At 41.3% G+C, this 20,667-nt stretch overlaps 2 protein-coding genes across 3 annotated transcripts in view; one reads left to right on the top strand and one right to left on the bottom strand.

The window, feature by feature from the left end:
* RANBP3L (RAN binding protein 3 like) overlaps nt 1-20,667 on the top strand; it is a 286,469-nt gene that overhangs the window by 75,292 nt on the left and 190,510 nt on the right. The window lies entirely within an intron of this gene.
* On the bottom strand, nt 4,412-4,728 carry LOC131504837 (small ribosomal subunit protein uS14-like). The gene has a single exon (XM_058717661.1). It carries the CDS (start codon nt 4,692-4,694, stop codon nt 4,524-4,526), a length of 171 nt encoding a protein of 56 aa, XP_058573644.1. The 5' UTR covers nt 4,695-4,728; the 3' UTR covers nt 4,412-4,523.

Below are 20,667 nucleotides of genomic sequence, written 5' to 3'. Positions count from 1 at the left end.
CTGCTATTTAATTTGATTTAAAATTTTTAATGATTTTACTTTTCAGTTCTAGAAGTTCTACTTGATTATTACTCAAATTGCTCACTTAAATTTTTGAGTCCTTTCATTTTGATTTTTGTTGTGCTTTCTTTTATCACCTCAGTTTAAACATACTTATTTTGCTGTGTCTTTCAGGTTATTCTGTTATTTTAGTTCTTCGGCGCATTATTCTTCCATGTGTTGTATCAGCTGATACTCCTCCCTGATACATTTTCATCATGTGGTTAGTATATTTTTACTGTAAGCTTTTACTTTTCCCTTTGTTAAGCGTTCCATTCACCGTGGATTGTGGATAATTCTTTACACAGCAGTTTTGTATTTATTTCACTCCAGGTTCCCATGGTTTACACTAGCTTAAATTCATACCCCATACTCAGGTTTGGGATTTGGGTTTGGTACTTTTCACAAGATGAATATTTTTTCCCACTTGAGCCCAGAAAAGATAACTTGCTTCCTTGTTGTTGCTCTGGACAGTAGACAGAGTTCTTGAAGTACTCCATTCAAGTCCTGGGAGGATTTTTGGAGTCTCAGTTTTAATCAAAGATCTCAGTTTCAGCCTGAACAGCCTCCAGGCCAAATTTACTGTGGGACCTGTATCCAGTTCTGATTTTTTCTTGGTCCCTTACATGTCAGCTGGAGCCCCACATCTCTGGTTTTGAATTTCCTTTTGTTTCTGGCAGCCGGGAACTGTCTTGGCCTTTTTGAAGCTGTGCATTTTAGAGTTTTAAAATATTTATCCAGCATTCCATGTATTTGTAGTGGGGAGGAGTCTTTGTTGTCAGGCTGCCATTTTACCAGCACTGAAGGCCTTCCATACTCATGTTTTGGTTATGCATTTCTCACTTAAATTAATCTGGACAAATTCCCCTGATCTGATCTCACACCCCAAAGAAGTTGGATGAACCAGGAACATAGAGTGGCCTACTTGAGTTTCCTTTTCCATTTCATTTGCATTATTTCTCAGAAACAAAGAAGGATGGAGCTGGGAGGGACCTCTTATCTGTATGCTCATTATCAGATGAGGAAGCAGGGCCTAACTGGAACTCTGGATTTTGGATTCTATGTCTGGAACACATTCAAATTCGCTAGCTGGAGCTGAGTGTAGAAAAAGGGGCTCTGGACTTGGACTCAGAAAATGGAGATTTGCAGGGGCTCCTGGGTGGCGCAGTCGGTTAGGTTAAGCGTCCGACTTCAGCCAGGTCACGATCTCGCGGTCCCTGAGTTCGAGCCCCGCGTCAGGCTCTGAGCTGATGGCTGGGAGCCTGGAGCCTGTTTCCGATTCTGTGTCTCCCTCTCTCTCTGCCCCTCCCCCGTTCATGCTCTGTCTCTCTCTGTCCCAAAAATAAATAAAAAACGTTGAAAAAAAAAAAAAAAAAAGAAAATGGAGATTTGCAGCCCAGGTTTGCCACCTAACAGCTGTAGGATCTTGGACAAGCCAAAGGGCTTGGTTAGCCCTTTGAGACCCAGTATGTTATCTTTTAGATAGAATAGAGGCAGAGTACATGGGATTTTTGATTCAGCAAGTGTGAAAGGTTTTGGGATGTAGTAAGCATTAAAGAATTCTTTCTTCCTTATGGTTAAGATACCCCCATACCCTCTAAGAAATATCTCTTTGCAGCTGTTCATTTTCACAGAATCTGCCTGGAAAAAGCAGATTTATCAAACTGAAGGTGTAAAATTGGGAAACAGGAGGTTATTTTTCTGTTTCTCTTTTTTTCAACTCCTGAAACTTCGTTCCTAAAGGCTAAGCAAATCTGTCTTAAAGAGTTATATACAGGCTATACAATTGTTAGTGAAGTCATTGCAATCTTAAAATGATTTTCATTTAAAGTTTCACATTCACTGGTTTCCCATTCATTGGCCCATGGCTTTCTTGTGGTGATCACAGAGTGGATTCTACACCAGGGGTTGTTAGCAAACTTACTCTGTAAATGGCCAGATAGCATATATTTTAGGTTTTGAGGGCCACAAATATTCTCTGTCACATATTCTGGTTTTGTTTACAGCCCTTCAAAAATATAAGAAACATTCTTACATTGTAGGCTATACAAAAACAAGCCATAGGCTGGGTTTGGCCCACGGGACTGGCTGTAGTATGGAAGCCTGTTGTGGACTGACATAGCCTTCTGACCAAGTCCATGAAGACTTGACTTCAGCAAATCTCACTCAGCGCTTAGGGGCATTTAGCCTAATTACCCTACCAAGTTTGTGCAACCATCCTTTGTCTCGCACCCTCTTTGTCCTCTACCCCACCAGCTCCTGATTTTTTAGACTAGTTTCCTAGAGGAAAGAGAAGGACCGCTCATTGGATCACTCGTTGATTGGATTTCTATCCGTGCAATCAATGACTTTTGCTTTTTGATCAGAAAGTGATTTCCTAGGTGGTTAAATTAATGCTTCTCAACATTTTCTATGACATGGCACATTTGGAAAATGATAGTAGTTTGTACAGCTCAGGACTGTGGGATTTGGGGTGGGGTGGGGGGAAGTGAACAGAACAAGGTTGAACATGTCCAGAGACAACTCATGTCCAGAGACAACTGGGCTTCAGGACTCCAAATGCCCCAGGAGATCTGACAGGGTCAATGTCTCAGCAAAGCTATCAGGAATATAGCAAAATAGTGATAGGCATAGTGAACTTGGAAATCAATCCCATATTTAAATCCTGGCTTTGCTTCTTGCTAATGATATGACCTTGGCAAACTTTTTAACGTGCTCTCTCTTAATTTCCTCCTCTGTAGAATGAGAATAATAATAGAAGTACCTATTTGATAATGTCTATTTTCATATAAAAATGTGTATTATATATCCATGTAATGCCCTTAGCAAGGTGCTCAGTTATTAATCCTAAGTAGAACGCATTCTTCTTCTAAGTCAACAGTAATTTTGCATTAAATGAATTTTATTTATTGAAGAAAGTCTCTAGGAACTAATAAATTCTAGCCCTTTGAACTTTAGTTTAAACACTAAATAGTTTAAAAACTATTGTTTTTATTATAAATTTTTTTTTTCACTTTGTCTTCCAAATTTAAGCCTTTGTGGCCTGCATTTTTTTTTGTGAATCTATTTTTATTGTTCAAACACTCAATGTCAAGGAGTTCTGGCCAGTGATGTACAGAGAACACCATGGTAAGTAGCAATCTTCAGTTCTTTCACACCAGGCTCCCTGCTTTCTAGACGCTTATGTACAGCGATCCAGAAAGAGTTAAGCAATCATATAGGGTAAGAATTAAACAGAAAGTATGAGATGATCTGAAAAAGTCTGGCACATGGTGTGGGTTTGCTATATACCGGATAAACACTTTAAGTAAAACTTTGGGTTGAGGAGTGTGCCTTTAGAGCCAGCAATCAAGTCATTAATAACCACAATTTGCCAATGGATCTGCAGCGGAGCCACCTGTGGGTAATCAGCCCTTGGCCATGCCTAGAGAATGTATCCTCTGTCTCTGAGGCAGCCAACCCTTCCAGGGCTCCTGGGATACAACTGCCGCCATAGCAGTAAGAGAGCAACAGTGTCAGGAAATGAAAGATCACCTTACAAGTGGAAACCACAGGAATCCCGGGCAGGCAGAAGTAATCAGGAAAGTTGTGTTTTGGCAAGGTGACATGGGTCAGCTCTCCCGGCCTCAAGAAGAGTGCTCTGAGATCCGTGTGACTTTAATCACATTCAATCACTCTGTGGTTATGGGATGGCTGGTTGCAAAGTGTTCACAGTGCATTTTGCTTCATTATGCCTAGTACTTTGTGGGGGTGAAAAAGCAATGGAAGAGTTCATTCCTTCACCTAAGACCCTAAAATTGGCTAGTAGGTCAGACTTGACATATATACAGCAGTTAAAGATACAAGTGATGGGGCCCCTGGATGGCTCAGCAGGTTGAGAGTTCAACTCTTGATTTTGCTCATAGTCCCAGGGTCCTGGGATGGACCCCCATGCCAGGCTCTGTGCCACGTGTGGAATGTGCTTAGGATTCTTTCTTGCTCTCCCTCTGCTCCTCTCCCCCGCTTGCATGTGCTCTCTTTCTTAAATAAGAAAATATTTTAAAAATTTAAAAAATTAAAAATTAAGATTTTTTATTTAAAAAATAATTTAATTTATTTTATTAAATTTTTATTTAATTTAAAAATTAAAATTAAAAAAATATATATAAGTGAAAAATCTCCAGAAACAGGAACTCTAGGCTATAGGTCCTCCAAAGTTCTCCAGAAAAAACAGTAACAGTAAGGATCTGCGATAAAGAAGGTTTGTGAAGCTCCAAATACTTCATTCTCTCCTGAAGAGTCACAAAGATGCAACCATGTTAAAGGGTCTTACAAGTCCCGCAGTAAAGAATACAGTGTAGCTATGTTTTTTTTTTTTTTCACATTAAAACACTCATAATTGAAGTATTTTTATTTTATGTACCATGAGTTGGCATTAAGATAGGTTATCTTGGATATCTTCAGTTAAGGTAGGGATCTTGGATGACCCATTCAAGGAAGTTCACTTAATCCAACTTAATGAAGCCTATATCCTTCGCGTATTGACGGAAACACTGGCGGCACATGTTGAGGCCGTATTTCCGGATCAGACCGTGCCGGTTTGAGCAGACGCGGCAAGAACGAGAACCCTGGCCAAATTTCCTCGGATGGCTCCAGTAGAGCTGCTGGGGACCCATCTTGCTCTCCCGGACGCAACGAGGCAAAAGGCCAGTGTAGCTATGTTTAACAGAGTTTCACAAATGTAATTGACCTTGGTACCCACCTTCCCACTGCCTGCAGTGATCTGGAGTTCTTTGATTCTTTGGTTGAAAGGAGATACCAACTCTAGCTAAGAAGAACAAAAGTAATTTTCTGGAGAAATCCTGGAAGCTTATGGAATTGTCAGGAAGACTGGAGAAGCAAGCTGCCTCCTCATGTGGTTGCCTGAGAGCCAACATGACTTAGATTTACTACTTAAAACTGGATCACTGTGAAGGCTGGAGGGAGCCTTAGATGTATGTCAGGGACTTCACAGAGGAGGAAGCTGAAACTGACAGAGGGGAAATAGCTTAATTCAAGTCACCTTGCTGGCCATGGGAGTGTGAGGTCACTGCTATTTCTACCATACTACCTCCTCTCTTTTATTCTGATCTTTTCTTTGGAAGGATAAGGGGTGTTCTTTTAAAGCACTGCACCCCCATTCCACATGAAAAGGAGGAGTCTACATCCTGAATGTTTATTTGGCAACCGAGAGCTTTTCACTGACATTTATTTCCACCTCTACCTAACCCAATGGGAGACTTGTATTCACCAAATGACCAAATAGATGTTCTAATTTATTTCTCTCTTATTTCCAAAATGGAAATATTTTGAGGTGGCTTAACACATTCCTAAGAAAGTAATTGTGTTGGTCTTTTGAAAGTTGATAGTTTTTTGTGGTCATGGTTCATCTGAGGTTAGAGGTTCAACAGTCATTACTTCCCTCTCTTCTCTCCCCATTACTCCAACTATGGAGTAAAAGTACTCATCGTAAAGACTCAACTTCTCCGTGAAACACATTCTGCTACTTCCTTGCTCTCCTCATCTAGAAGTGCCAGATTAAATACAAGGACTCCCAGTTAAATTTGAATTTCAGATAAATGATGAATAATGTTTTAGTAGAAGTATATCTCAAACGTTGCATGAGACTTATACTAAAAAAGTGTTTGCGGTTTATGTGGAATTCAAAATTAACTGGGGATCCTGAATTTTTTGAAAGTTTACTTGTTTATTTTTGGAGAGAGAGAGGGAGAGAACTCTGACAGCGCAGAACCCGACACGGGGCTCAAACTCACGAACCCTGAGATCATGACCGGAACTGAAACCAAGAGTCAGACGCTTAACCGACTGAGCCACCCAGGTGCCCGGGATCTGGTATTTTTACTTGCTAAATCTGACAAGTGGAGCAAGGTTTTCCCTGGGTGACACCGATGGGATTGCATCTTGTCTTGTCTCCCTTCTCTGACTGTGCAGGCAAAGCTCTCAGCACTGTGTCTGGCAAAGATATAGCACTCAATAAGGGTTAATAACTTTTGTTATCACTGTATTCTGCAGCTACTTTTGCCTTTGTTCTGGTAACACTTTTAACACTTTCTTATCCTTATGTGGTTTCATTTTGCCTTCTTTATCAGTCTGCAAATCTAATGACAGGAGGAACTGTGTTTTTATACCTTAGCAACTGGATATTGTTGGTGCTTAATAAATGTTGAATGAAAAAAAGAAGGAAAGAGAGTCACTTGCACAAGAGGTGATAGAAGAAATGCTATAAAGGGAATATTGAAGCTACATATCAAATAAATAGTGTTTTTCAGTCACTTTTGGCATCTGACCGTCTTGATGTAAAATCTTAGGTCCGCCACTTAATATTCATCTGATCTGGGACAAACTGTTTGTCATTTTTGAGATTCTAGCTCCTTATCTGTGAAATGGGGATAATGCATTTCCCCAGCACTATGAGACTGTTCTTGACTCAGCCACTGAGAGAAGAATCAGTCCCAGTGCCCCTGGCAGTTTTGGGGGGACTTCCACATGTGTGGGACCTCACCTGCCTTTAGCCAATTCGCCACATTGATGCGGTATGAGCTGGATGCAGACGGATTCTTACAGGGTGGTTTCCTAGAGGAACAGAAACTACCTTTTAAGGTACCCCTGCTTCTCTCTTTCATCCATTTCCGGAGAGAATCTTCATATACTTGCTTCTCTTTCTGTCTTTTTCTGTCTTCTTCTCACACTTGTGTTTCTTTTTAATTTTTTGCCTTTAGTGAGCAGTGACAGGCCTCAAGTTCCAGAGTGTCCTTTTTTTTTTTTTTTTTTTTTTTTTTTAGCACCAAGCAGTGTTTATTTCTTCTTTTCCCTGCCTGTGTGAGAAAGGAAAGGCCAGAGGGCTGAAGTTTTTCTGGCTCCCTCATCTGGGGGAGCCCTCTCTCTGTGTGTGGGTTTGTCACTGGGGTACACATCCTGCCTTCCAAAACATTTTGGACAGAATGCAAGTCTTTTTTTTGGTGACTCCAAATTATCATTATGGACGGTGGCTTTGCAGAGACCTGGGACTTTGAGATTTTGACTAAAAAAATCAATTTATAACAGGAGGAGGAAGAAAAATTTCCCTGCTTAACTAAGTGGGAGTTACTGTAGTTTAATCAGAGACTTTTAGCTCCCTTCACCAAAGGAAGACTTTCACCCAAGAGCGGGTGGTCCGTAGGTAATGCAGGACCTTAGCTCAAAGAGACAGATTGTCAGAACACGGTCAGCACCCTACGGAAGTATCTCAGTTTGAAAAGGGATAGCTGTGCTCTGGGAATGAAATTTGCCTTGAATCTCCCACCAATGCAAAAAGTCAAGCCCAGAGGGAAGTGGTTAAAAGCTGCGAGCTCTCAAGAAACTCTCTCGGTCCCAATCCCAGCTTTGCCTCTCACTGGCTATAATATCTTAGGAAAGATGCTTAACTGCATCTGTAGGATTTGAAGAATAACAGCACCTACCACACAGGGTTCTTACGAGGATTAAATGACATCATGCAAACGAGCAAGGATGGTGCAGAGGCATTTAATAAATTCTAACTCTTATGACTCTCATTCTATAAAGAAAAATGAGTAACTGGTGGAGTCAAAATTAGATTCCAACTCCCACTTTTTTTCCCCCCATTTCAGCACAGGGCCACTGCCCAAAGGAGAGAGGGGAAGTGGAATGTGGGGGCATCAACGGGATCCCCAAAATTATATCCCTTGTTACAAATTTCACTAATTGGCTAGGATGTAGGTCTTGCTGCTAAAAACCAGAATATCAGTGGCTTAAACAAGACAAATTTATATTCTTATCAAGAATCAGACCAAGGATAAACAGTGTAAGGTGATGTGGCAGCTCCATTGCATCAGTGACCAGACTCTTTCTTGTTGCTCTGTCATCCTAAACATGTGGTTGTTTGTCCCAGCTCTGGACACCATGTCCACACCCAAGCCAGCAGATGATGAGAACAGAGAGCATTAGACTTCCTTTCAAACACGGGCGTGACCTGGAAGTAGTATATCACTTCCATACACACCCTGTTGGCCATACCCAACTGGAGGGGAGAATAGCATAGTCTTTGTTTTGAGCAGTCATGCGCTCAGCTATTATACTAAAATAAAATAGGAAGGATGGCTATTGGGAGCTTAGGTAAAATAGTTCTTTCTTTCTTCATTTTTATTTATTTTTTTATTTTTAGGGAGAGAGAGTGCAAGTCGGGGAGAGAGGCGGGGGGGGGGAGAGAGAGAGAGAGAGAGAGAGAGAGAGAGAGAGAGAGAGAATGAGAATCTGAATAGTTTCCACACCCAGTGTGCAGCCTGAAGTCGCAGGGCTTGATCCCGTGACCCTGAGATCATGACCTGAGCAGAAATGAAGGGTTGGACGCTCAACCAACTGACTGAGCCACCCAGGTGCCTCTAGATGCAATAGTTCTTTCAACTGATTTATTATCTTTGTCCTGTTTTGAAGCTAACTTGATCATTGGTTCCACTCCCACTCTAAGGTAGAATAAGTGGGTCTGTTTATTTCATCATTAAATATCCTAGACTTCAAGGTTTCTTGGATTCCCCTTTTATCATGTTTTTACTGCCTTTTTTATTTTCTATCTCCTTGCCAAGCTATCCATTGGCATTTTCCTTGGCAGGCAGGGCAGCCATTGGAGGCTCCCCTCACCCAAGCCTGTTTCGTCCTTCCCTTTCTTTACACAATTATATGTTTGACATTTGCACTTGTTTTTTTTTCTAAACAGAACTGTATGCAGTGCAGAAGGAAACTGGTTTGAGTGAAGGCTAAGATATGCCCACTCTTGTCCTAAGTCCATGCTGGCTATTTGGGAGTGCTGCTTGCTTGCTTCCTGGTTCTCAGTTACTAGAACAGCTGAGATCGCTAAGTAAGCAAGGAGTCTCTGTGTTAGAAGAAGAGAGGAAATGCGAGGAGACCAGTGATGGGGGAGAAAGAAGCAATCAGAAAACAGCCCTCATCCAGGGAATTTTGCCAGGATAAAAAAAAAAAAAAAACAAACAAAGTAAGAATAGAAAGACGGGGCAGATGAGGAATATAGCAGGCATAACTATGGGGGAGGTAAACAAATATCCAGAGATCAAAAGCAGCTTTCTTAAACTTTGAAATATAATGATAGTTCCTGAATGTGGATGTCTGGAGTGATCCTCGCTACCAGGGTTTGTTCTGATTTGAAGCACGGTCTGGGGGTGGGGAAGGGTCTCCGTTTGTTAAGACTGTGGTTGTGTTGGGGAATGCAGGATCTGGAGCTAGCGCGGTTCATCATCATGCAGGCTGAAAAGAAGGCCATTGAGATGCTGGTCACCAGAGACTCTGGCGAGGAATAATGGGGGAGCTGAATGCTGGTCTTCGCGCTGGCCATTCTAATCACTGATCCTCTTTGTAACGGTCGATTTACATGTTAGAAGATCTAAAAGGCAGGAAGCATAGAAATGGGCTTTGAATTTTCTTCCTTAGAGTTTGTTTCCAATTAATCTTTCTGAGACAAGAATCGCAATCCACTGCAGACTGTTTTGAAGCTTTCAAGCGCAGGTTTTGCTACTTGGGACAAGATGCTAACATATTAAAAAGGAAGCAAACAACTTAGTGTTTGGTTGGGTGTCTTCCCCCCAAATATGAAAAACACCTCTCCATATCAATAAAGAGGCAGTACAGAAATCTCATGTACGCTGAAATTCTGGCAGCTTTCTTAGAATCACAAAGCTGGAGAGAACTGGCCAGAGTTTTTAGAAATGAAGAAACTGAGGTCCAGAGGGGCCAAGCCATTCTCAGAAAGTTGCTCAGCAAATGAGTGGTAGAGCAGGAACTGCAACTGTTTCTGGACCTTTCACCAAACCCTACTGGTGCTTCAGCAGAATTTATCTGTAACGAACAGAAAGGGTTGCATCCCAAGCCTGATTAGTTTCTTTGACATTTCTTTAAAGAGCCTACACCTTATAAGAGTGGAAAGGTTTTGTGTTCAAAGAGAAACAGTGCAACCCAGAGAAGCTGCCCTTGATCCTACACAGAGACGATTGGCTATGATCTCAAAGGTGATAACAGGACATTTCCTGCCCCAGAGTCTTTCCTACTTCTCTTGCCTCTGGCCTGAAAACTGTCCTATTATTATATCCCAAAGCAAAGATATTTAACAGATGGTGGTTTCTCCTTCACACTTTGGTTAAAATGCAAACATTAACTGGGAAGAAAACCTCCTACAATTATCAGCTGTTGACATTCGCCATCAAGGGTTTCAACCTTTTCTGGGGTCATAGACATATTTTAGAATCTGAGGAAATCTATGGCTCTTTTCCACAGAAAATACACAAGCAAAATTATAATGTCTTAGGGTCTTCACCGACCTCTGAAGCCCACCTTTAGAACCAGGTAAAAAACTCCTGTTTTTAAGTAAATTAGCTTGTCCTAATAGCTGGCTGGTCTTCACAAGCAGAGCCTACTGGGCATGGAACTAAGTTTCTATGGGAGAAAAGAGCCCCAAAAGGGCTTCCCTGAAGCAGTGAGTAGCCCAGATAGAGTCCTGAGCAAGTTCGAGGGAAGCGGACAAAGGAGAAGAACCAAAGAGAAGGGTTCTCAGGGAGGTTTGGAGAGAAGCCAAAGATAAACTTCTTGACTTCATCGCCCTGTCTAGGGTTGGAATAATTATGATTTCCAGGCTTATTTAACTTACTTAGCTGACCTCTGTAATTATTCTAAAGTCACACATCTTCCTGGAATCCTTCCCCAATACACACTGACTCAAAGGCAGCCCTGTGCTGGTGAATAAGATATCTAGCTGAGAGCTGAGTCCTTGTTTCCTGGCATCTTGCCATTTTATGCTGCTCACGGATCTTTTGGATCCCTAAAAGAGGGGGGGAAGTTCCTTGCAATAAGCCATGGGGAGATGATGTATCACCAAAACCTAGACACGATCTTGGCAAGCTCACCAGGTAGTGATGTATTGATAAACATCAAAAGAAGTCATGAATTCCAAGAAAGAAAGTGATTTGGAGTGACTCCAGTGAGTCAGATTTTTTTTTTTTTTTTTTTTTTAAAGACAGAAGTTGATTTGTATTGCCCAGCAGGACATGGTTGAGAAATGTGTTCAGGCTCCTCTGAGCAGTGGGAAGCCACAGAGAGGGACCTAAGCTGCCAGGACATATATGTGCCCTGGAGTCCCTAGTGGTTCCAAAGAAGTGAGTCTGGGATGAAGCTTAGGTGGTAAGCAGCCATTTCAAAAACTGCGAACAGTTGCAGCAAGTCATGGGCCACTTATCAGGACTCCACTGATGCCATTTCAATGGCAGGTTCTCACAGATTGGGAATCCTTACAGGAGGAAAGGCAGAGTGTGGGAATTCCAGTTAAAAGGAGCTGGGAAAGAAGACTGGATACTGGGAATCCAGGTGGCTGGCTGCTTAATTTATGCAAAATATTCTATAGTCTCTATGCCCAATGGGTAGCCAATAGCCCTGTATGGCTTTTAGTACTTGAAATGTCGCTAGTGCAACCAAGGAGGATAAAATCTACTTTCACAAAGTGATCCTTCCTGTTAGGACACAAATAGTTTGGACGGACCATTGCTCCCAAGGTAACATGGAGGCAAAAGTAGATAAACTAAAAAAAAAAAAAAAAAAAAAAAAAAAAAAAATATATATATATATATATATATATATATATATATATACACACATATAATGTGTGTGTGTGTGTATATATATATATATATATATATATATATATATATATATATTAGAGAGCTGTGGACATGAATAAATCCAAGGGAATCAAATTCCAGAAACGGATGAGTCCTAAGTGAGAAGAGCTGGGGGTGTCCTGGCACATTTGTAAATCAGGGTATGGCAGTAGGAACACAAAAGTGTCATGCACAGAGGGACTCTGTGGGGCATAGAAAAGTTCCCCAAGTTCTGCATGCAGAGGATTCTATAACATCTGAAAACATATCTCACTCTAGAGACATTTGCACAGGTCACAATAATTTATTTTAATTTTCTTAATTTTGAAAAAATGTTTATTTATTTTTGAGGGAGAGAGAAAGGCAGCAGGAATGGGGAGGGGTAAACAGAAAGGGAGACACAGAATCCAAAGCAGGCTCCAGGCTCTGAGCTGTCAGCACAGAGCCTATGTGGGGCTCAAACTCAGGAAGAGTGAGATCATGATGTGAGCCGAAGTTGAACGCTTAACTGACTGAGCCACCCAGGAGCCCCTTTAATTTTTTTTTTAAGTTTATTTACTTATTTTGAGAGAGAATGATACAGTGTGAATGGGGAAGGGGCAGAGAAAGAAGGAGGATCCCAAGCAGGCTCCATGCTGCCAGAGCAAAGCCAGATGTGGGGTTCAAACTCATGAAAATGAGATCATGACCTGAGCCAAAACCAAGAGTTGGACGCTTAACTGAACTGAGCCACCCAGGCACCCCAGTCACAATCATTGTTAAAGACCTGTGTTCTTTCTGAGAAACATAAAATGGGTGTATCTTCCAATAACTGACGTTTCAAGGTATGAAATATAATAGTGGTCATGGCTTTTTCTTCATGTAAGAAAGAAATTAGGTATTGAGATCAAGAAATTTGAACAATTCAACTAAGGCTTTTCTCTTATTTCTTGAGACAAGGCTTTGAGAAAATGCTTTGATAGATTTTGTGGCACAAATACAGTGGAATATGAAATAGCCACTACAACTCTCATTAGAGTATTTTTATAGTCTAATTATTATAAATAATTATGATAAAATGTTAAATGAAAATATAACACAAAATGCAACGATTCCTTGAGTAAACTTATATAAAAAATTATATACACATGGAAGGAAATTTGGAAAAATATACCAAACATTAAGAGGGGCAGAATATGATTTTTTTTTTTAATGTGTATTTAGTTTTGAGAGAGAGAGAGAGAGAGAGTATATGAGCAGGGGAGGGGCAGAGAGAGAGGGAGACACAGAATCCAAAGCAGGCTCCAGGCTCTGAGCTGTCAGCACAGAGTCCGACACAGGGCTCAAACTCGTGAACTGGAATATCACGACCTGAGCTGAAGTTGGATGCCTAACCAACTGAGCCACCCAGGTGCCCCTAGAGGGACAGAATATGATTTTAATATAGTCATATCTGTGTGTGTATATCTATCTATACCTATACCTATATCTATATATCTGTATTTGTATCTGTATCTATCTATATCTATATCTATATCTATCTATATATCATCTATCTATATCTATATCTATATCTATCTATATCTATATCTATCTATCTGTATATGTGTTATGTTTCAGTAAAAAGCTTTGGGGGGTGCTTGGGTGGCTCAGTGGGTTAAGTGTCAGACTCTTGATTTTGGCTCAGTTCTTGATCTCACAGTTTGTGAGATCGAGCCCCACATGGGGCTCTGTGCTGACAGTGCAGAGCCTGCTTGGGATTCTCTGTCTCCCTCTTTCTCTGCCCCTCCCTTGCTCTCTCTCTCTTTCTCTATCAAAATAAGTAAATAAACTTAAAAAAAAAACACCTTCTTTGAAAAACTTTTAAATTGCAATCAGATATTGAGGGGCACAGAGCGTGCTTCTGGGAAGGGAGAGCATATGAGCAACGGTGCTCAGGGGGCAGTGTGCAAGGCATGCTCTTGTGCTGGCAAGCACAGGGGGACCCTGGCTGGCACTTTGGATGAGCTCAGCTGAACCAAGGGTAGGAAAACACATAATGTTGTCATTTTTCACCTGTGATCATCTGTCAAGCCCTGGGGGAAAAGAGTATGTGTCCAGTCTCTGGCTGAGCATCCCGAAGGCATGTGGGCTAACTGATGTTGCTAGAAGACAGCAGAAAATAGAGGACTTGTAACTGCATGAGGCACTCATGATAAAGACAACACTCTCAGCAGGGAAAAGCATCCCAAGTGTCACAGCAGAGTCATATTGTAGCTTTGCCTTTGTCCATCAAAGTGAAAATGAAAGAGAAGAAAGCAGGCAAGTCAGATAAAGCAACGATCAATAACATCAACCATCAATGAGAAATACTTATCAAGCATGTATCTTGTATCCGGCACCTTCGAGGCACTGGACCATCCCATAACTGATAAGTCTTCTGTGGTCCTCTTCCAGGATTGGAATAGCACCATCTGTTGTAATTCCTACTTATCTTCCAGCTATATCACTACAGTGCCTACCACATGGGAGGCAATCAAAAAATATTTTTGAATGACTGGCTAAATAAATAACTCCATTAGTGATTTAGTGATGAGGCTGGTCTTGTGTATCTCTCAGTGTCGAAACAAAAGGCACCTCCACCTCCCCGTGATGATGCTGCCCCTGTTCACCAGGCCCTGACCTCAGCAGACATGGGGATGCTGTCTGGGCTTAGCCCAGAGAAGATGAGGACTCTGGACCAGAGCCCTTATACCATCTCCACTGGGAAAGCCTGTTGTGCTGAGGGTGGGGCTTCCCTCCTCCACTCCCTGTCCTCCCTGACACAGTTAGCACAGGAATTTTTGTTTAGATGTTGGTGTTCTATAGTTTCAAATGCAAGAATCAGGCAAGTCTCCTATACCTTCATGTGGCGGTCATTAGAGCTTTTCAAATATATTCCCTCAGTTTTGTTGTTGTTATTATGAAGATTTTAGGGTTGTTTTTGTAGCATAATCTAACCTATCCAGATGTGTGTGTGTGTGTGTGTGTGTGTGTGTTTACATGTAAACACACTATATTTGTAAGTTTTGTGTAAATATTTTTAATAAATTTTTAAATTATTTTTTTGATTTGTTTTTACTATCAACCAAATCTAAACTATGCCTTTGCCTGATCATTATGTACCTCTGCTTAGATAAAAATAGCACCACAAGGATCAGCCTCTCCTAATCGGCAAGAGCACACAGAAATCTGTGTCTACACAGATTTCTTATCAACTAACATTATGTCACACTGTTAGCTCAACTTAGGGCTCACCATAGTCTTTTGTAATTTGAAGGCAGTTATAGCTTATTTGTAGCTATAGCTTTGTGCTTATTTGCATCTTTTTTTTTTTTTTTTTTGCACCCTCCATATAATATATATTCTTAAGATTCATGGGAATTCCATTCCCTGATTTCTCTTCCTTTTCCCTCCTGGTCTTAAGACACTAGGAGAGCAGTTGATCAGTACATTCAAATTTATTTGTTCAGTTAATTCTTAATTATCGAGTATGAGAGGAGGTATGGGTTACTTCATACACAATGGAATATCATTCAGCCTTAAAAAAAAAAGAAGGAAATTATGCCATTTGCGACCACATGAATGAACATGGAGGACATTATGCTAAGTGACATAAGCTGGACATAGTAAAACAAGTACCACCATGTCCCATTTATGTGGAATCTAAAAAACTAATTGAATCCATAAAAGAAGAGGGCAGAATTGTGGTGGCCAGGGACTAGAGGAGGGCAGGGTAAGAGTAACTGTCCATATAAGGGCAAACCCTGGGACCTGGCAGAGCAACGAGATACAAGGAAGTTGGAGTCCTGACCCCTGGACAGGAGCCACCATACGAGGTCCAACCTCTCTGTGACAGAGAGATGAGTTTTTCTGTAGTGTAACCATTATTACTTTGGGTCTCCATCATAAGCATTTGATTCTGTCCTAACTCAGTGGTCTTAAAAGTGAGGTATAAGTTTCCCTGGGGGATAAATATCCTCCACAAGACATACAGACTCATAGTTTTAAAAGAATCAAGTTCTGAGGGTGCCTGGGTGGCTCAGTTGGTTAAATGTAGGACTCTTGATTTCAGCTCAGGTCATGATCTCACAGTTATGAGTTTGAGCCCCGCATCGGACTGTGTGCTGACGGCATGGAGCCTGCTTGGGATTCTGTCTCTGCTTTGGTATCTTAAGGAGACTTTTAGACATTTTTTTCCCAAGCATTCCCATCACAAAATTTTAATTCCACGTATGTATGCCACATATCTGTTCATGTTCTATATGCATATGTATACTTCATACACTAAAAAAGTAACATTTTTATCCCTTAGGAACCAATTTTTGCCCCCATCAAGAAAGCATACCTTAGAATACAAAAATCTGTAGGGCACCAAAGGACTGTTTGAAATACTGATATTGGTGTGAGAGATTAAATGACTCTGATTGCATATTGAATCTTTTACCACTCATAAAATTTCTGATTCTTTGCTTCAAAACATGCAAGAATGTAACAAGATGTCAGCTGATAAACCATTAAAACAAGCTCAGGAAGGATTCAAAGAATTGAGTGACATTGCCATAACAAAACTCCTTTCATTTCTATGTACTTATTTATATGAATAAGATTTATCAGGACTTTCATATATAAAAATGGAATACAGTAATATAAGTAGGCTGAGCACTGACTCATTCTGATGTTAAGTATTGTCTATGTGTAGAAATGATTAGAATCACTCCTATTTATTTAGAGATGCACTTCTAATAAAATTCACTTTTTATATTTAATGATTTGTAATATATTTATGTTATTTTTACCAAAATTACAGTGATAATGAAATTCAGAAGACATCTTTTGACTCTTAGATCCTTTTGGCCATAGGAAATTATAAAGAGCATATTAAATGCCAGGCTTTACATGTATCTATATATCTACATCTAAACATGTCTCTATCTATGGGTGTATCTGCTATAGTAGAGAAAGTATGATGGCATGGTTGTAAAAGACTATAAGAATAAAAATATAATAGGTTAAAATTATATGGAGGAAGTCAGATGGAAATGTAAGTCCAAAAGGAAAATGAATTGCTATAAAATTTCTTACTATTAAAGAAGGACTTGTTCGTGTATAGTTTAAATAAATGAATGAATGATGGTAAGTACCAATTGGTAATAGCTTCTAGATTCCATTTAATACACTTAAAGAGTCATGTAATGGTTCAATTAAAAAATGACAGGGGTGCCTGGGTGGCTCAGTTGGTTGAGTGTCTGGATCCTGATTTCAGCTCAGGTCATGACCTCATGGTTCATGATATTGAGCCCCATGTCTGGCTCTGTGCTGAGCACAGAGCCTGCTTAGGATTCTCTCTCTCTCTCTCTCTCTCTCTCTCTCTCTCTCTCTCTCTCTGTCTTTCTGCCCCTCCCCTACTCGTGCGATTTCTCTATCTCTCTCAAAATAAATAAACATTTAAAAAATGTCAAAATACACAACATGCCAGGAAGTACATACTTTGCAACAATTTAAACTCACAATGAAAAATGTTAGATGTCTACTTAGAAATGAGTGAGGTTGCTTTAAAGTTTATTTTGAGGGCTGCCAAGCCAAAAGTGTTGAGGATTCGAGGTTCAAGTCTGACAGGTAACTGTGACGATGTTACCAAGCCACCACGGGAGGAGCAGAGTTTGTCCCCAGCCCAATTCTGGTTGCTAGTTCTAGCAACTGAGAGTGAGCCTGAGCTCATAGGGCAGGCAGGAGATGGTCCTCAACATGAGGGGTGCAAGGGAGTAGAGTCTGGGAAGTCAGGTTACTGCTGGCTGCTTGGCACAATACCTGCTTCTCCCTCCTTCCTTGCTGCCTGGGTTCAAGTGGTGAACAGTAGCCCAAAGCGGAACCTGCAGACCTCAGGATTCTCCGTGCTCTGAAGCCCTCCCCTCCACCGAAGGCCTCCAGCCCAGGTGGCTACATATCACCAAGTTCCCTGGGACCCCCTTCCCCACTCTAGCTGTTTTCAGCTCTTACTACGCTGACCTTCTCTTTCTCCAAAAATGTGGTCCACCTGTGTCGAATCACCTGGAGCCCTTGTTAAAAGTGTATGGTTTTTGGTCTCACAACAGACCTATTGTATTGGTATCCCTGGGGGTGCGACCTGGGATTCTACATGATTAACTCTTCAGAATAAGATTTACCTCTTTACGTTAGCTCTTTGTGTCCAGCAAAGAATGGTAAGTTTCTTTGCTTACGATGGAAACTTGATGTTGAGAGTTTGGATTTTAAACACGAGCAAATGGACACATGGATCTGAAAAGATTTCAGCCTGTTTTATTCTTGGATGATAGCAGATACTGGGGACTTCTTGGCTTTAAACCTGAAAGAGCAGGAAGAAAAGAATAATGTTCGGAGCAAGATAAAATGCATGTTCAAAAGAGGAAAAAAAACGAACAGGAAAATCACAAAGCAAGCTGTCTTCTAATCTGATTCTTAGGACCATGACATTGGACAAATGTGCAGCACTGAGAAAAGAGCAGATGGTCTCCAGCACTGTACCTAATGCAGAGTTGGATGCCATCCCAGTCCTGGGGTTGGATCAGAGTTTGGACTAGACCAACACAATCATAAGCAGAGGCCAAGAATGGGTGCTCTGTTCCAGGAAAGCATAGGAAGGAACCGGGAGCTTTGGGGTCTGTATTTAGCAGTGTCAGATTCAAGGCCAGCTGATTCTGTGAGGGAGCCTGAAAGAAAGGCCCCATGAAAAACAGAGCTGGTCAGATGGATCCCTTTGATAGCACAGAATGGGGCTTACCTAAAGCGTCTGGAGAAATGGAGTGAGGCAAACAGGAGCTTTCTCCAATTTTCTACTTTTAAAATCCAGCAACTGTCTCTGAGTTAGCATGTTCAAATTCTCTGCTCAGCTACTTAAGCCAGCAGGCCACAACCCTTGGTTTTTCCTAAGTTTACTACATGGTGCCTTGTGGCATTGGCCATCAGAGTGATGTTTTCATTATTTAAAATAATTCAGGCAATGCACAAATGTTTGCTTTCTGCCAGACCCAACATGTTTGGCTCCCTTCTTCTAGCATAGAAGACTCACCTCTTTGTGCTATTGAGAAGGGAAAAATTAATCCCAGGAGGAGCCCTACAAGAATGGGATAAAACAACTTTTTCCTGCGTAGTTGTAGCTTTGGGGAGGGTGGTATTCTCAGAAACAACCATCTGTCTGGACTACAAAGGAGTTTTGAATGTTTTTGGAGAATTATCTTTGCTTCTTTGATTTCACAACACTCTCTTCTCTTTTACCACCTTGGTTTTATAATAATTTAGTGAATTAAAATAGGTTGTTTTGGGAAACCAGGGAAGAATTTTGTGACACTTCTGGGGGTGAAATGGAAAACCTTGTGGCTGATAGAACCAGGAACGAGTCGCTACTCTTAGACTAGAAATATCTGAGAGTGGTCTACAAGGTTCTGAGAGTCTTCAGCCTTGAACCCTGGGAAGGTAATACTTGGGTTTCTAACCCAAACACACAACTTGTTTCTAATCTTTTTATTTTTATTTTTTTGTATCTCACTTGCATATGTAACATTCTTTCCATTTATTATGTTTACTTAAGAATTGTTTTCACCCAACAAAGCGAATGGGTAGATCTAGATATCTGCTACAATGTTTTATTTTTCTTGTTTGCTATTCACTTCTCTCCCTACTCACTTTAAGAAAAGAAAAACCATTGTTTTCTTACCTATTTGTCCTTCTCAGTCTGAACCACTTATGCCTTGTTAGATCATGGATTCATTTACTCAGTTGACAGATACGAATGGAGCACCTATTATGTTCTCAGAACCGGGCTAGGTCTAGGATAGGGGCAGATGTGTTTCCTACCTTCCAGAAGCTCTCACTCTCCTGGAATTCCCAACATGTTTCTCTCAGGACCTCTATACAGACTTCCTGGGTGATGACATTCTCTTATGTGTCATCAAGGCCTGCCGGGGGCACTTCTTGGCCTGTACTTTTTTTATTCTGGCTCTTTTTCCAAGGACCAGAGGCAATGCACCTCAGCCCTTTCCTTTCTCCACCAGGAATGAGGCTTGATGGATCCTCACAGTTTTTTCTCCCCTGTCTCACAGGGACGCCACAGAAGAGTTCTGGAATGCTTGGAAGCTGATGAAGCACCTTAAATAAACAAAAGCAATCATAGTTACATCCCTGGGGGAGATGGAGACGTCTGACTACAGCCAAGTAGATAAATATGTCCTTTGGTGTTTAGCTGCAATCCTGGGGATTATTGAACAAATCTCCCTTTGTGGGAGTGGCTGTAAATCAAAGAACATAAGGCCTTCATGACACAAGGGAGATAACTCTGCGTTACCATACGGGTTTGAAAACATCCCAGCTCAACGGGCAATAAGAGGAGCTTGGATAGTCAGCCTGGCGCTACACGTTTGTGGGCCTTCTGGCTCCACACTCCTCGCCCTCATGCGGCTCTCCTCTCATGCGGCTGTGAGGGAAGGGACTCACTTGGCCGACTTGATGAATGTCTTTCCTTTCTCAGGCGTGGAGAGTTGAATCGATTATAATGTTCAGCTCGTTGCGCCCCTTTTACCATTGTCAGTACAGAGCCCCTTTCACCAGTTCGGTGTTGTTTCCCCTTATATCTCATTCCGTACACTCACTCCCCTTTCTCTCCAGGCATTTGTTCTTACAAAGTGTATATTGCTTGGTCTGCAGGTATTCTTTCCATCTTTTAATTATAACCATATTCAAACACAGTGGAAAGTTGAATGTACACGTACCCTCCTATACCAGCCGCCTAGAATCAAACATTGATTGCCTAATGTTTTGCTTGCTTAACTCTATATGAGCATTTGAAAGTAAGTTGTAGAGGCGCCTGGGTGGCGCAGTCGGTTAAGCGTCCGACTTCAACCAGGTCACGATCTCGCGGTCCGTGAGTTTGAGCCCCGCGTCAGGC

The sequence above is a fragment of the Neofelis nebulosa genome, chromosome 1, assembly GCF_028018385.1.
Source record: "Neofelis nebulosa isolate mNeoNeb1 chromosome 1, mNeoNeb1.pri, whole genome shotgun sequence".
Classification (NCBI taxonomy): Eukaryota; Metazoa; Chordata; class Mammalia; order Carnivora; family Felidae; genus Neofelis; species Neofelis nebulosa.
This window is presented reverse-complemented; position numbering and strand designations above follow the sequence as displayed.